Source organism: Brassica napus, chromosome A3 (genome assembly GCF_020379485.1).
Source record: "Brassica napus cultivar Da-Ae chromosome A3, Da-Ae, whole genome shotgun sequence".
Taxonomy (NCBI): Eukaryota; Viridiplantae; Streptophyta; class Magnoliopsida; order Brassicales; family Brassicaceae; genus Brassica; species Brassica napus.
In genome coordinates, this window is record NC_063436.1 from 6,354,517 (window position 1) to 6,371,035 (window position 16,519).

The 16,519-nt window shown below is 30.7% G+C and overlaps 3 protein-coding genes across 3 annotated transcripts; 2 read left to right on the forward strand and 1 right to left on the reverse strand.

The window, feature by feature from the left end:
* The first annotated feature begins 712 nt into the window (after positions 1 to 712).
* Positions 713 to 9,225, forward strand: LOC106443389 (uncharacterized protein At2g39795, mitochondrial). Its single transcript, XM_013884952.3, has 3 exons — positions 713 to 1,720; positions 1,787 to 2,079; positions 8,457 to 9,225. Exons 1-3 carry the CDS (start codon positions 1,484 to 1,486, stop codon positions 8,614 to 8,616), a joined length of 690 nt encoding a protein of 229 aa, XP_013740406.1. The 5' UTR covers positions 713 to 1,483; the 3' UTR covers positions 8,617 to 9,225.
* A 38-nt stretch (positions 9,226 to 9,263) lies between these two features.
* On the forward strand, positions 9,264 to 12,746 carry BNAC03G15090D (uncharacterized protein At2g39795, mitochondrial). Its single transcript, XM_013884919.3, has 3 exons — positions 9,264 to 11,944; positions 12,056 to 12,372; positions 12,469 to 12,746. The coding sequence occupies exons 1-3, from the start codon at positions 11,696 to 11,698 to the stop codon at positions 12,641 to 12,643; spliced, it is 741 nt and encodes a 246-aa protein (XP_013740373.2). The 5' UTR covers positions 9,264 to 11,695; the 3' UTR covers positions 12,644 to 12,746.
* Positions 12,747 to 14,622: 1,876 nt separating this feature from the next.
* Positions 14,623 to 16,040, reverse strand: LOC106437565 (plastid division protein PDV1-like). The gene is made up of 2 exons (XM_048773804.1): positions 15,579 to 16,040; positions 14,623 to 15,321 (listed from the first exon to the last, which is right to left on the reverse strand). Exons 1-2 carry the CDS (start codon positions 16,023 to 16,025, stop codon positions 14,845 to 14,847), a joined length of 924 nt encoding a protein of 307 aa, XP_048629761.1. The 5' UTR covers positions 16,026 to 16,040; the 3' UTR covers positions 14,623 to 14,844.
* Positions 16,041 to 16,519: the final 479 nt, after the last annotated feature.

Consider the following 16,519-nt stretch of genomic DNA (forward strand, 5'->3'; position numbering starts at 1 on the left):
TTTCATTAAGTGGCAAAAGACTTTTATATCCTTGCTATTTATATGTATAATAAATCATTATTAAAAAAATAAAAATAAAATAAAAATAAAATAAAAAATATAATTTTTTTTTATGTTTTCGAATTATACTTTTTTAAATTCTAAATTTTTAATAAACTTTTTTTTAATTCTTTTTTTTTCAAAAACTTTTTTTTTATTTTATTTTTCAAATTTCTTTTTGAAAATCGAAAATTATGTTTGAAACTATTTTTTCAAACTATTTTTTAAAAAAAATTATATTTTTTAAACATTTATTTATATTAGAATCTTAAATTTCACATTCCAAAAACCCTACCCCACCCCTCAACTCTAAACCCTAAGTCTGGATTAGTTAACCCTAAGAGTATAAGTGTCGTTTACCCTTCACTAAAAGTGATGGTAAAAGTGGTTAGTGTAAACATGAAAAGTGGTACTATGAATATGCTATTTGTAGCAATTTTTCACTAAAAATGAGGATACAAATAGTTAGTGTAAACATGAAAAGTAATACTATAAATGTGGTATTTTTGGCAATTTCTCTCTTAGTTTTCACTTTTTTGTCTTTAATTCCTTTGCTTTAAGCAAAATGCACTGAGTATCACGTGTAGACAAGTTCGATCCATAGTTTTTAACCACTACCATAATCACGTCCGAGTGGTCCAAACTTATTTCGGATTAAGACATCTCTCTTCTTTATGTTTTTCTGTCTTCTTTGTTCTGTAGATGATGATGTTCACTGGTGGCCAGTTACATATAATCTAAAAGAAAGGAAAGCAACTTATACAAAAAAAAGAAGCAAATGGGACAATGTTATAACAAGAAGTAGGAGATCGAACCTAAACGGGTATTCCATAAACCCTAGCTAGCTAATAGACTGCTTACCACAATGAGCACAAGAGTGTGAATATACAATGCTCACTGTATGATGATCTTTCATAGTCTAAACGAACGAAAGCTACGCAACAATCACCAAGAAGATACACAATCGATTTCAGAAATCAGCTCAAAACCCTAAGATTAACAAAGCTACTCTCGATCCCCGATCAAATCAGCATAATCTAACATAAATCAATCAAACGTCGAGTCCTTTGATGATGACGTAGTAACCCTGACGCTTCTCTTCGTCTAAGCCCTGGCTCTTCTTCTTCCTCTTCTCCGATCTATTAGCTAGCTGGTTTAACGGATTTGAGGAAGTGAGAGCGGGAAATCAAGTGAATCTCGTCGCTGAGTTTGTCGTGTAGATCCTCAACAACTGCTTTAAATCTCTTGTGAATACTATTAGTGAAATATTAGAATATTCTCTTGTATATTTTTGAATATACCTAGTATTCTGTTGTAAAGATCTCGTAGATCACGTCACTAGTCAGCCTTTATAAGGCGGAATTTTACCAACTTTCAGATACCTCCATTTATCTCCCTCTCTCTCAGAGTTCTTCGTGTTCTTCCCACAAACCCTAGAACGGCGATGTCTTTGTTTTGTCCAGTTTCAGTGGCCACTCTTCCTTTCCGTCCGGCTAGATCTCCGGCCGCGAGTCTCCAAACTGGTGCCCAGAGAGTGACTTTTGGTCGTAGCCATCAGTTCAGCCGCCTCATTTCATTCTCGAGCACTTCGGCGCTTACACCCTCCTCGAATCTGGTTAGCCTCCTCGAATCTGAGATCGAAAGCTCCGTTATTAACGAAGACGCTCCTGACAATGACGAGGTAAGTTCTATACTTCTTTATCTGCCATATTCCCTATCTCTCTCTCATGTGTTTTAAAATCTACAGTTGCCAGAATGGTTTCCTTTCCAAATGATTGATCGTCCAACTGAACGAGTTCTGCATCTGACTAGGAAGTTTGGGGATGAAACCATTCTTGTCCTAATTGACCGACCAAAGGTTCCTCAAGATGATGAAGAACTAGTATTTGGGATCCCCATGGGTGTCTATGTGTCGAAAGATGATGATGGTCTCCGTCTCAAGTTTGGAGTCAAAGCTTTCGCCGATGAGATTGTCATTGACAGTGTAGCTGTCCAACAACGCCCAGAATCTAAGTGGTCCTACCAAGGACCTGACATTGAGTATGTTTTGATTCAACGAGGCTTCTTATATATATACTAGGCAAAGAGCCCGTGCGATATCACACGGGAACTCATTTTATAAAAAATATATTATAATCTATAATTTATAATTTTATATGTCTGATAAAAAAATTAAATTATATAAATAATTAAATTTAATTTTGATGATTAAAATATGATTTACAAAGTATTCATATATATATATATATATATATATTTTATAAACATTAATGTTCCCTTTAATTTTTTATCAAAAGACATATTGCATACAATTGTGTCTTCATCCTTTTTAAGTTTTTTCATACATTTTTCACATGATAGTTATCTTCAACCACTTTTTGAACAAAATGCAATTTTTTTTGCATGATATATAATTTTTTTTCCTATTTAAGACATAATATTAAAATTATTAGTTTATAATTTTAAACAATTATAATTTATATATTGGTAATTGTTATTTTGTATATTTATCTACCTGCTTTATTTATTGAAAATGAATATTCAGAAAATTGAATATTGTAATAAATCAATATGTTGATTTACGTTAATATGACCCGTCTCATTTATAATATTTTTTTTTAATTTTTGCGAGAGTTCTTATAAAATACCAACACTTATTATATAAACTAACACATTACTTAAATAAAACCAATATTTTTAAAGCAATCCCACTTTGAGATGAAAAGACACTTTGTTTAGATGAAAAGTTGCAACTTTGACATTATTTAGAGAAAATATACATTTTAGACATTGTGACAATTATTTTTTAAGAAATGCAATTTTTTATGATGAATCATATCCTTATTAATTATAAGCCTTTAACCAAAAAAAAAGACGTATTTTAAACATTTTAACAACTTTTTAAAAAGTAATGCAATTCTTAAAAACCAATGTTCATCTATAACTATATTCAATCATAAAAACTCATGGACATGAACTATTTATATTTTTTAAAAAAATCTATATGAATAGTCATAACTTTTCAGATTATAAGTAATTATTTTAAAATGGTACATTTACAATATATTTTAAATAGACACATCATTAAAAAAGCACCCTAATGTTTTATGAAAACCTACTTAAAACATATACAAATTACAATGAAAAGACTTGATTCTTTACCCTAAATTTTAAATAATGAAAAACACATAACCTTTGGATGTGGGGAAACGTTCTTATGACGAATAATCTAAACATTTTTTACAATTCTTTTCAATAGTTACGTATTGAAAAGACACAATTTTAATATTAATTGGGATTACTTTTAAATAATTATAAACACATCTTAAGGATTTAAATATACATTTTTATGATGAAAAGATATATTTAAACAAAATTTTATAATTTCAGTAGTTTTATGTTGAAAAGACACAACCTTACATGTTTTATATTTCACATGCATGTTTTCTGAAAACAATTATCTTTTGGCATGAGAATTTAATAAATGTATAAGCTAGCGTGAGTGGATTTACATGAATGGTTTTATTGTGAATAAATCTGTAAAAGTGAAACTCTTGTTACATTAAGGTGATTAAAATCATAGATAATCATGTTTTGTTTAAAGAAGATCAAGCGTGTACTTGAAATTGTTTTTGTACTGCATGTCTTTAATTTTTCTGGATTGACGGTTACCAACGAAAAGTTGTGAAAGTAAGCTTTCACATATTAAACTGCATGTGCATGTTGACACAAAAAATAAAAAAGTTCATGTGCATAAATAACAAGTGCAGTTTTGTTGTCACCATGTAAGTAAACGTTTCCATGCTCGAATGAATGCACTAAACCTTTTGATTTTAGTAGTTAAAAATTATAAAGGTATTAGGCGGTGATGTACTGAATTGCATTGCATGTATGGTTTTACGTAGTTTAATGTTCCATACGTATTGGAACACATTTATATATAATATTTATTAATTTAACATATTATATAAGAGTAATATGTCTTTTTTTTTAACTGCTATATAAGAATAATGTGTCAAATTTAAAATACTTCCACTACATTTTGAGGATCGTTAAAAAAAATATGCAGTTTTTAAAATGTAAAAAAACACATCTTTTTAGATAAAAAAAAAAAGATAACTTCTACAAAAATTATGATAAAAGACACATTCTTGGTGCACTAAAAAAAACACATTCTTATGACAAGGTTTAAGGTGAATGTAGTGAGAAATCTATTCATCAGAAGTAAAATTAGTAAGAAGCGAATCCTACTATATAAAAGGGACTAAATTCAAGGCTTTTGGGACTATCCACCTCAGCCAAAATATTCCCATCCAAAAAAAATTAGAAATAAATATCATTTAGAAGATAATTAACTAACATACGACTTTTGATATTTCTAGAAATTTCAAATTTGTAACTGCTAATTTATTAATAGAATCATATGTCTATATTGAATTATGTTCTATTTTTAATCGTTAGACTTCAAGGGTAAATAAATTATTAATTTATAATATATATAGTTTATAACTTTATATTGTAGTTATAAATAAAGAGAAAATAACCGGGGAGGGTGAAGAAGCTCATGTAAAATTATGTAATTAAAATGGTAAAATGGTGAGTATGATGAGGTGATCTAAGAAAATTTGTTGTACAAATTATGGTGTTTTCTTCGGGACTAAATTCAAGGCTTTTGGGACTATCCACCTCAGCCAAAATATTCTCATCCAAAAAAAATTAGAAATAAATATCATTTAGAAGATAATTAACTAACATACGACTTTTGATATTTCTAGAAATTTCAAATTTGTAACTGCTAATTTATTAATAGAATCATATGTCTATATTGAATTATGTTCTATTTTTAATCGTTAGACTTCAAGGGTAAATAAATTATTAATTTATAATATATATAGTTTATAACTTTATATTGTAGTTATAAATAAAGAGAAAATAATCGGGGAGGGTGAAGAAGCTCATGTAAAATTATGTAATTAAAATGGTAAAATGGTGAGTATGATGAGGTGATCTAAGAAAATTTGTTGTACAAATTATGGTGTTTTCTTCGTCCACTATAATGATTTAAAATAAAATATATATTCACATAAATAAGTCAATATTTGTTGTTTTTTTTTTGTAAGATATTAAGATTATCATTTTCTGAAAGGTTACACTGTTGTTTTTAAACAACTTATTACAGCAAGGAAACAAAAACAACCAACAACAACTCAAGGTAAAAAAAACCTTGAGGAGGTCTTATACAAGAAAGATAAAAAGAAGTAGAGAAGAGGAGAAAGAAGAACTTCCCGGGTAAGAGAGGAGACGGTCACGCATCATACGGTCGAGAGAGGCAAGGATGACTGATGAAGGTGAGAAGACAGCTGTGAACACACGAGCATTACGCTCTTTCCACAGCAGGTAGATGGCTGACTGAAAGTAGAGCTTGATGACTGGAGTAGTATGCGCATCTGCGTTGACGCTAGGTTGATTGATCCAGGCTGCAACAGAGTGTAGATCAGCCGAAGGAGAAATCCAAACTTCAGCAGAAAAAGGCTCCCATATCAAGCGAGAGAAAGAGCACTCAAAGAAGAGATGATGGTGAGTCTCCATTTTCAGATTACAAAGGACGCACGTTCCGGAGACATTTAACCCCCAACTCCTCAAGCGATCCTTGGTTGGCAGTCTTCTCCGCAAAGCCAGCCATGATATAAACGCATTACGTGGAATATGTTCCTTGAACCAAGTAGTCTTGTGCCAATATTTATTGTTGATAGTGTTTATATTCTTTTCTGACTTTAGTATCCATATTTTTTAGTAAACTGATCCAAAGAGATTAGTTTGTGGAGATAACCAAACGAGGATTATAGTGTTTACTTTGAAAAAAGTAATAGGTTGAATGATAGATGGCGTGCGTGCTTTTTCACATGGAAATCTGCACATATATTAAAATTGTAAGATTTGAATCATAGAGAAAATATAGTGTATATGACTGAAGTTGGTCCATTCCAAAACTAAAGATGGCTAAAATTCTTCTTTGTCAAAATACATAGATGTGAATCTTATATGAATAGAGTTCTCCATTGCTTATAGCAGTGTAATAAACTCCGTGTGTAAATGAGAAAAAATGTTATATAAGTGAAAACAAAAATTATGATTTTTTTCTTGTGCCTATAGGCTCTTCGCAATTTGAAGAAGAAAGAACATATTGTGTGAAAATCTTTGGCTCGGTCAAATTTTATCCAGTTGCTTATAAAACTGTTGTTATCTGATTCATGTAATTTTTCAGTGTTGATTTAAAAGCCCAAAAACCCATCTATACTGATTTTTTGATATTTTTTTCTGTGATTTGAATTTAAAAAGAGATAAAACTTTCGATAAGTTACGTAAACTCAGAACAAGTATTTAGCTTTAGAAAGCATTTACATGTTTCAAACTTATAATATATACATATATAATGTTTAAAATTATGCATATAAAACCTGTATAAAATGTGCCTGAATATGTTTCTCTTCTTTAATGTGTTAATCGTACTATATATAACATTATTTTAAAATTTCAAAAAGTTTATGTCACATACAAAAAACCATCAATAAAAAATATAATTCTCCATCTACAACAAGAAAAATGAAAAATTATAAACATATAAATTTAAATTAAGAAAAACTAACATTGGAAAAACAAGAAGTTAATGTAAAAGAAAAAAGCCAACAAATTATATTATTAATAAAATAAATTTATAAGACACAATCCGCACGAAGTGCGGAAAAAATCTCTAGTACATATAATGTTACACTTTATATGTAAAATTATTGTTAAAAAAATGATACCCTTCGCTTGTAATTTTTGCTGAATGAAACAATTTTCAAAGTTGTAAATGATACCCAGTGTCTCTCTCTTAATATGGATGAAAATACAATTTAGAAAAGTACCTTTTAGATGTGGAGATAGAGCGACATGGATTATTAGTTTTGAATCACGATTATGTAGAGATATAAACTCAAAAATCTGGATTGGATGCTTTTACAAAATATACATATTTTCTGAAATTGAGGACATCAAACATTGAATCACGATGGCAAAGTCTTTTTGAACCAAGATTATTAGTTTTTGAATCACGATTATATTCGTTAAAAAAAAGAGAGGTGCCATTGTTATTCGAGGGAAGGAGTTGGTTCGGGAATGATAAAAGATGTTCTTTGCTTTAATAAACGAAGACGTCATTTTCTTATAGAAAACTAAATCTTGTCCGTTTGTTTGTAGAATTTAATCAAGCCTCACAATTAGATGCAATTTTTTCCTATATAAAATGATAACATCAACGGTTAACAAAAAAAAACCGGTTTGCTAATTAAGAGATACATGAATAACAAATAAAATTTTGTGTTTGATTTGTTTCTTCAAGATTTTTAATTATGATTTGGCAATACACACAATTTCACAACCCTTTATATAAAGAGTAAAAGGTTGCAATGATTAGTAAACCACACCAAAAATTGCAATGGTTCATCACCAAAGTTTACCATTATGAATAGTTACAATTGTTTATCATAGTTGTAATAGTTCATTTGTAAATACTACAAACACCAACATGTACAATATTTTCCTGATATTTAAAGTTTCGTACGTCTTAATATCAAATTGTGATTGGTTTAACAATAGCAACAATATCAGGAAAATCACGCAATAACATGAATGAATATAAACAAATTTGTATGTGTGGAAAACAAACATTTTCATCTAGTATAAAAAAGTTAAGACTAATGATTTCATTATTTCGTTTTGAATTTTTAGCTATCCAAACACGTAAAACTCTTCCTAATATTTTTTGTTTATAACGTTTCATTTGAATGTCTTTTAAAAATCTGTATCCATGTACCTGTTTAGAACTTTTTTTCCATCATTTTATTATTATTAGTAGATTAGTGAAAATTTAAATTTGAAAAATGCATGGGAGAGACTATTTATAGATTTTTTAAAATCTATTTGAATAGTCACAACCCTTCAATCTGAATAGTCGCATTCTTCTAATACTCACAACTTTTCACTTTTTAAAAAATACTTATGAATAGTCACAACTTTTAGACAATTTTTAGAAGGACACAACCTTACAACATATAATTTTTAGAAAAAACACAACCCTCTACACATCTTTTTCAAAAGATACAACCTTTCAACATAAGTGAAGTTCACAACCTTAGGAATTAATTGGAAAAGACACAACCTTAGGAATTAATTTGAAAAGACACAACCTTACAACATAGAACTTTTAGAAAAGACACAACCATTTACACTTTTTTTCAAAAGACACAATCTTTCAACATAAATGGATTCACAACCTTTGGAATTAATTGGGATTGCTATTATTAGTAGATATATATTTATGAGATTGCATATTGTTATATGACTGAGTTTTGGGGGTTTTTGGGGTTTTTATGCAGTGACTTGGATGAGAATTTGCAGAAGGCTTTCAACAAGTTTTTGGAGATCAGAGGGATCAATCCCACCATCACTGACTTTTTGGCAGATTATTTGGCCAACAAAGACAAGAGAGAGCATCTTCGATGGCTCAAGGATGTCAAGTCTTTTGTTGACATCTGAAAACTCTCAAATAAGAGTGAAACTTCTAAGTGAGTTTTATGTTTTATGAACTTGTTATCACCATTATCAATAATTGTTGATTTTGGTCATATTATTCAGACTTTATGTAATATCCGAAGCATCAAACCATTTCATTTAGCATCATTTACGACCACCCACCGTTAATGTATCAGTTTGATTTTGCTTATTATTCATAGTTTAAGTAAGATCCGAAGCACCAAAATATATCTTGGGAGTAGGGACCGTAGGGTAGGGTAGGGTAGAGATAATACCGACTTACTATTATTATTGAACAGAACATTAGTTATGTATAAAAGTAGTGAAAATGTACTTATCTTTTTTTACTAGACTTTTTCTTATTTTCCATTTTCTTTGAACTGGATCTCTAGTTCTGAAAATGTGATTCAACTCCATAAGACAAACAAACTTCAATAAATATTGTAGAAATGCTACGTGGAATACAAAGGAATACAACAGAAACATCATACTCTCTCTGTTTTTAAAAGATGCATATTCTACACTTTTCACATATATTAAGAAAACTCATTAAATATGCATTGTTTTTTGTGAATAACATTTTTCCATAACTTTAAGCCAATAAAAATTTAATAAACACCATTAATTTTTTTGAAACTTACAATTTTTCATAAAATCATACATTGAAAAAGTAAAAAATTTATCTTTTTAAAACAAAATTTTTTTCCAGAACATACATTTTTTAGGAACGGAGGGAATAAGATCTAAGAAAAAGGAATACAAATATGCACGCACAGAATGCATAAGGTATGCCGTATGCGTCCATTGCACTTGAGTCTTCTTCAGAACCGGGTCAGAGCACACCCGCCCCAGAAACTTTATAAGGTATTTCTGCCACGGACTATGCACGTGATTTTTTTTCCAGCAAATACGATGAAATTTAGGCATTTCGTAATTCATTTCGGTTTTGTTTGAAATTTTTTTCCAGTTTTCAGATATTTAGGGTGGAGATTTATTTAAAAAAAACTGCAAAAGTATTTTAATTTTTTTTCTGGTTTGATTTAATTTTGTTGAAAAAAAAAGTTTGAATTAATTTTTTCAGTTTATCCCTTAGCTTTTTTCCTTTTTCTATTTCTTTTTGTCGATTCTTCGTATGCTTAAATAAGTTTTTGATTGGTGGAATGCTATTCTACAAAATACTCTGTTCAATGGTATCTGATTTACATAAAAAATATCAAATACATCATTTATTCTATTGGAAAAGATCAAATACATACATTTTTTTTTCTCTTGTGTCATTTGGAATATTATGCTGAGACTGTCGATTAAGACATAACCAATGTCGAGTTGGTCCACTGTTAGTATGAACTGTTTATAATGTTTAGGTTCCGGATAAAAATTGAGGTATACCTTTTTTCATGGAATGATATTTTTGTTTGATTGTCTGCTGCATACCCGAATAAAATGAGAAAATTGGCAATATTACATGGGTGATAGGCTACTACTACATACAAAATATGGGAGGAGAGAAACAAGCATCTTTATGATTAGGGTTGGGCATTTTACCCGTTACCCGAATTTGAATCCAAACCCAAGCCGAAATCCGAACCGAAATAGCAAAATACTTAAACGGATAATGAGTAAAAGAGATTTGATATCCGGATCCAAACGAGTAATATATATCCTAAAATAATCAAAGATATGTATAGTTAACCCTATATTTCTAATTTACGTATTTTATTTTATTCAAAATATCTATATTGATGATATACATAGCTCAAAATCATATACTATACATAGTTGCGAATAAAGTGATTTTGTATTCATTTAAAATGCATTTCAAGCGTATTATTTTATGCAAAAAAAAACATCTAAATTCTCAAAAGAACAACTAAATTAGTGTTTTTCTATTGCAAAATTTTTGTTTTCGAACCTATTAATCGTTCAACCTATTAAATTTTAAAATAAATCAATTAAACTAGCTGTAAAATTTTAAGTAAAAGAAACTTGAGTAATAGAAAAACTTTGAAAATAATTTGATTTTTTTTATTTTTGAGACTATATTTTGGAAATTTCATTTAAAAAATCGTTTATATAGTACTTGTTTATTTCATATTAAATATTACTAAAATATTTATGTATTTAGATATTTATTTGATTTTTTGCTATTTGGTTTGGTTTGAATATTTCAAATATAAAGAAATATGAATCACTCGAATATTAATATTTTTGTGGTTCCACTCAGTTTTTTTTTTGTTTCCTTTAGTTCTTCGTTTTGGTTAAAACGCCCCTACCTACCACGTATTAGTTTTTTTTTATCTTGCAAGCTAATGACACGTCCTCTTGAAGTTTGATAACTGTTTCTTTGTGTCTAATGTCGTTCAATGAGGCCCTAAGGTATCATCATCCGCGTTGGTCTCTCACCTCACCCATGCATTGATGGGTCACTGTCGCGCAAACAACCAAACTACTACCACCATCCGTGGAAATATCTTCCGTTTTTCTTATTTAAACTACAGAAAAAAGATAAAATATGCAAATAAGAGGATCGAAGTTGAGCAAAAAAAAAAGAAGAAGATCAAAGATCGAATAACTCTGAAAGATGACGTTTACCAAAAAGAAAAAAACTCTGAAAGATGACTGCATCAAAGGATTGTCGAGGAGCACTTTAGCTTCTCTCAATCTACTCCTGTTGGGCAGGTAATAGAATATATTACGTATTTGAACTAACTGTGGCCATATTAATATCTAATGATGTGCAAAGCTTCACAACTCCTGGTGGACAGGTAAAATAATATGTTACGAATTTGAAATAACTGTGACCATGTTAATATCTAATGATGTGCAAAGCTTTTATAACAGTTTGTAGAATATTCTCTTGTATATTTTTGAATACCTAGTATTTAGATCTTCTGTTGTAAAGATATATCTTGTAGATCACGTCACAACTTGTGTGTAACTACTCAGCCTTTATAAGGCATCATAAGATAATGAAATCCCTCAGGGAATTTTACCAACTTTCAAATACCTCTATTTATCTCCCTCTCTCTCAGAGTTAAAACCCTAAATCTCTGTCTTAGTGTTCTCCACCCTAGAACAGAAAATGTCTTTGTTTTGTCGAGTTTCAGTGGCCAGTACTCTTCCTTTCCGCGCGGCAAGTTCTCCGCCGGCGAGTCTCCAAACTGGTACCCAGAGAGTGACTTTTGGTGGTAGCCATCAGTGCAGCCGCCTGATTTCATTCTCGAGCATTTCGGCGGTAAGGGCTATCACCCCCTCCTCGAATCTGCTTAGCCTCCTCGAATCTGAGATCGAAAGCTCCGTTGTTGACGAAGACGCTCCTGACAATGAGGAGGTAAGTTCTATACCTTTTTCTTTAGTTATCAAAAAAAAAGTTCTATACCTTTTATCTGCCTTATTCCCTATCTCTCTCTCTCATGTGTTTTGAATATTGAATTTTGAACAGTTGCCGGAATGGTTTACTTTCCAAATTATTGATCTTCCAACTGAACGAATTGTGCGACTGATTAGGAAGTTTGATGATGAAACCATTATTGTCTATATTGACCCTTCTGCGCATCTGTTTGATGAACAACCAAAGCTTCCTCAAGATGATGAAGAACTACTAGCTGGGATTCCCATGGTTGTCGATGTGTCGAAAGATGATGATGGTCTCTGTCTCGAGTTTGGAGTCAACGCTTTCGCCGATGAGATTGTCATTGACAGTTTAGTTGTCCAACAACCCCATGAACCTAAGTATCCTTACCAAGGACCTGACTTTGAGTATGTTTTGATTCACAGGCGCTTCTTATATATATATATATATATATTTATGAGATTGAAAATTGTTATGTGACTGAGTTTTGGGGTTTTATGCAGTGACTTGGATGAGAATTTGCAGAGGGCTGTCCACAAGTTTTTGGAGATCAGAGGGATCAATCTCACCCTTACTAACTTTTGGGCAGATTATATGGTCAACAAAGACAAGAGATCGCATCTTCAATGGCTCAAGGATGTGAAGTCTTTTGTTTTGACATCTGAAAACTCTCAATAAGAGTGAAACTTCTAGGTGAGTTTTATGAACTTGTTATCACCATTATCAATAATTGTAAGGAGTTGCTACATTTGATTTAATTTGGTAGTTATTATTCAGAACTTATGTTATATCCGAAGCATCAAACCATTGCATTTGGCATCATACGACCTACCGTTCATGTATCAGTTTGATTTTGCTTATTCTTCAAAGTTTAAGTAAGATCCGAAGCACCAAATATATCTTGAGGGTAGGGACCGTAGGCTAGGGTTGAGATATTACCGACTTATATTATAACTAGGTGATTCTCTACCGGTATAAATAGTTAATATATATTATAATTAATTGATAATGTTTATTTTTGCTTTTAAATCAGTTTATAATTTTTTTTGATCAACAATCAGTTTATAATTTACATATATAATTTATATTAATTATATATATTATTTTAATTAGACATATGATTTTGGATATGTTAAATCTAGTTGATTTGGTTGTTTTTTGAGTCAACAATCGATTTATTTATCACTTGTTATATTGGATTGTATCTATTTCTTTGAATTTAACTATAATATTTTATTCTAAATATATTTAATTTTGATTAAATTTTTATTTGCATTTAGATTGGTTATTTTCTTAGATATGTAAATTATTTTAGTAAGGTTATGTATAAAGTAATATATATTATGCTTAGAATTAAATAAAAAATAAACAGAAGTGTTTGATTCATAAATGAATATAACATTAATATTCTGAAGTCTAATGCATATGTATAATATATGTAATAATTAGTTAATATTTATTTTTATTTATTAATATGTTTTGAGTCATCCTATAATTTATATGTATAAAAATAAATAGATTTATATTATACAATTATATTTTCTTATTTTAGTTAAATCTTTGATTTTGGATATTTGTTGGATTAGTCGAGTAACTCATGTTGCGAATAGATTGAGTTACGTATATTCTTTCAAATTCAAACTCATGTATAATTATTTTTGATTATAATTAAGTCAAATCAAATTAGTTTTGTTTTTCGGTTACATGTGCATGTATTTTCATAATATTTATTAAAATTATATGTTGATTTTAAAAATTATTAAAAAATAAAGAGATGATCAATAGGAAATTACATACATATGTATAACTAATAAAGTTTTGTAAGCTCATGAACGAATATTGATATTTACAATAATTAAAATATTGTATAACTTCTAAATAATTGTATGCCTTAGATTTATTGAAAAATAAACTAAAATTATTTTAAATAATTTTAAAATGAGAAATCATATTTGCTTGGGTATTTTGATTATGGTTATATTAAGTTCCACGAAGTAAAGAAAACATAAAATTAAAAAAAACTAAGTATTAAGAAAATATATTTTTAATACTGATAAAATAATATATATATATATATATATACCTCATTAAAAGTATATGCTATTTAAAAAAATTATGTAATTATTTGATTAAAATATGCTTATCATAAAAAATATTTTTTAGGTTCCATTTTTAACATCTCTTAAAAATAAGCAAGTTGCAGAGAGTTGAGGTTATATTTGAACTAACCAAGTTTTTTTTTTCTTTTGAGAAAGAAACTAACCAAGTTCAGTGGTTACCGAATCCGTATCCCAAGGATTAAAACTATACACACATTTGCATGTTTTATATTTAAACCTCAGGATGCAGCAGTTCTTTGCTGCGTGTTGCTCTATTCTTTGCTGTTATTTTATATGGCAGTGAGTAGGTTTGTTGTTGTTTAATATGTAGAGCTAGTGACCGTAATATAACTGTGTATGTCCATCCATTCAGGTACCTAAACATATGAAGATATTGTTTTTAGATTCCGACTTAGTTGGAGTGTGGGACACATAAAACGTATTAGAGTGAAAAACATGAAGTCTAAGGACTAGGTACAACAGCCGGATTCGCATGACATTGGTACTATGTTGTTTTGATAGCAATCAATTCAAGCGACTGTAGCGAAGCACGACCAATTCTGAAACATTATAATAAAGCATATAGAAATGAAGCCATAATACTCCATCTTTGCAAACTCTATACATTCAACCCACAACCTACCTGCATAGATATTATTTCCGCAAGCTAAACACATTTTTGTTGTTTCCAAGTCCAAACCCGTTACATCATATGGAGTGCAAACAACTATCTCTTCTCATCTTAGTTGATCACGTGTAGACAAGTTCGAACCCTAGTCTTTAACCACGAGCCATCATCACGTCCAAGCTTATGTCAGATGAAGACATCTCTCTTCTGTCTTCTCTCTTCTGTAGATGATGATGTTCACTAGTAGCCACCTGGTGAAGATGTAGCATAGCGACCAAGCTTATGGTGAATATAGCAGCGTTTCCAAGCACGCCTCCCAGATGGTTGAACCCAAATGCTCTTTTGGCAAACCCGAAAGCCGATGCAAAGGCGTTGATCACAAAGTTGGGCTTATTTCCATCACAAGGAGCAGAGTTTTCTCCGGTTGGGTTTGGAGAAGAACTGTAAAGTTGATGAGGCGAGACGAAACGAGTGTCGCTTTTAAAGCTGCCAACAAACGCAAGAGCTTCGTCGAGGACACGGTAGCTCTTGCCGTGGTGTTGAGCCAATCTCATAGCTAGTAATATCCTGCTCTGCTCCAGCCGCGCAACCGCAAGATCTCTCTCTGTTCGCTGCTGTGTATGTATAGTCTGCAAAGCAAAGAGAAAAATAAAGTTTAACATATTCTCTTTCAGAATTAATGCTCAGGTGATAGATAAACTGCACATAATGAAATTGATCATTAACACTATGAGCTGCAAAGAGAATATTGCTTTTCTTGGGTCTAAATGATAAAGCAACACAACAATTCTCGACAATACGCAGCGTTTCAAGAAATCAGCTAAAACTCTATTCCGCTCAATTCAAGATAATCTAATAGAACACGAATCCAATCGGAGAGACTCACATGGAAAAACTCAAGCTGGTCTTCGAGGTGCTCAAGCGCGGTGCGGATCGCGTACAGGCTCTTCGCCTCTTGAATCGTTGCGTTCTCGTCGTTATTGTCGAATCCTTTGATGAAGACGTATCCCTGCCGCTTCTTCTCTTCGCCTAAGCCATGGCTCTTCTTCTTCTTCTTCTTCGTATTCTCCGATCTATTAGGAGCTGGTTTGAGGGAGTCGAGGAAGTGAGAGCGGGAAATGAAGTGAATCTCGTCGCTGAGCTTGTCGTGCAGATCCCAGATTTTCTCGAGAACCGCTTCGATTTCTTCAATCTCCATTTCCCCAAAAGAGGAATGCTTTCCTTTAGCGCCCCGGTGATTTTGATTTTGGAAACGGGTCTGAGCCCCAACCCGACCCGGAGAACTCCAAACGGGAATTATGCCACGGACTATGCACGTTTCGAATCTAGGCATTCAGTTTGTTTAATTTTTTCGATTTTAAGGTATTTAAAATAGAGACATAGAAACTGTATAAATATTTATGAAATTTGGTTTCACTCCAGATTATTTTTCTGATTTTCGAGTCGATTTGAATGATAAAAATTAGAAACCATTTAATACTAAATTAATCTGTGTTTATGTTTATTTTTTGTTTGATTTAACTTTTTTATTCAAAATAAAATAATACAGATTTAAATAGAATATCAAATAATTGAAATATTTTAGATGCTTTAATAAAATATGCAATTTTTTTAATTTTTATCATCAATATAAAACAATCCTATTAATACTACACTAACAAAAACTGAATACTTTAAATCTATGTGTATGGGTTGTACACGGGTTGACTTGTGTAACACCTAGTGCTAAATCGTTACGGTATTTGAATCCGAGATACATATGTAATGTTGAGTGCGTTCTTTTACTCTTTGGCCTTGTCCATTTCTACATCTAAAAGATGCATCCAG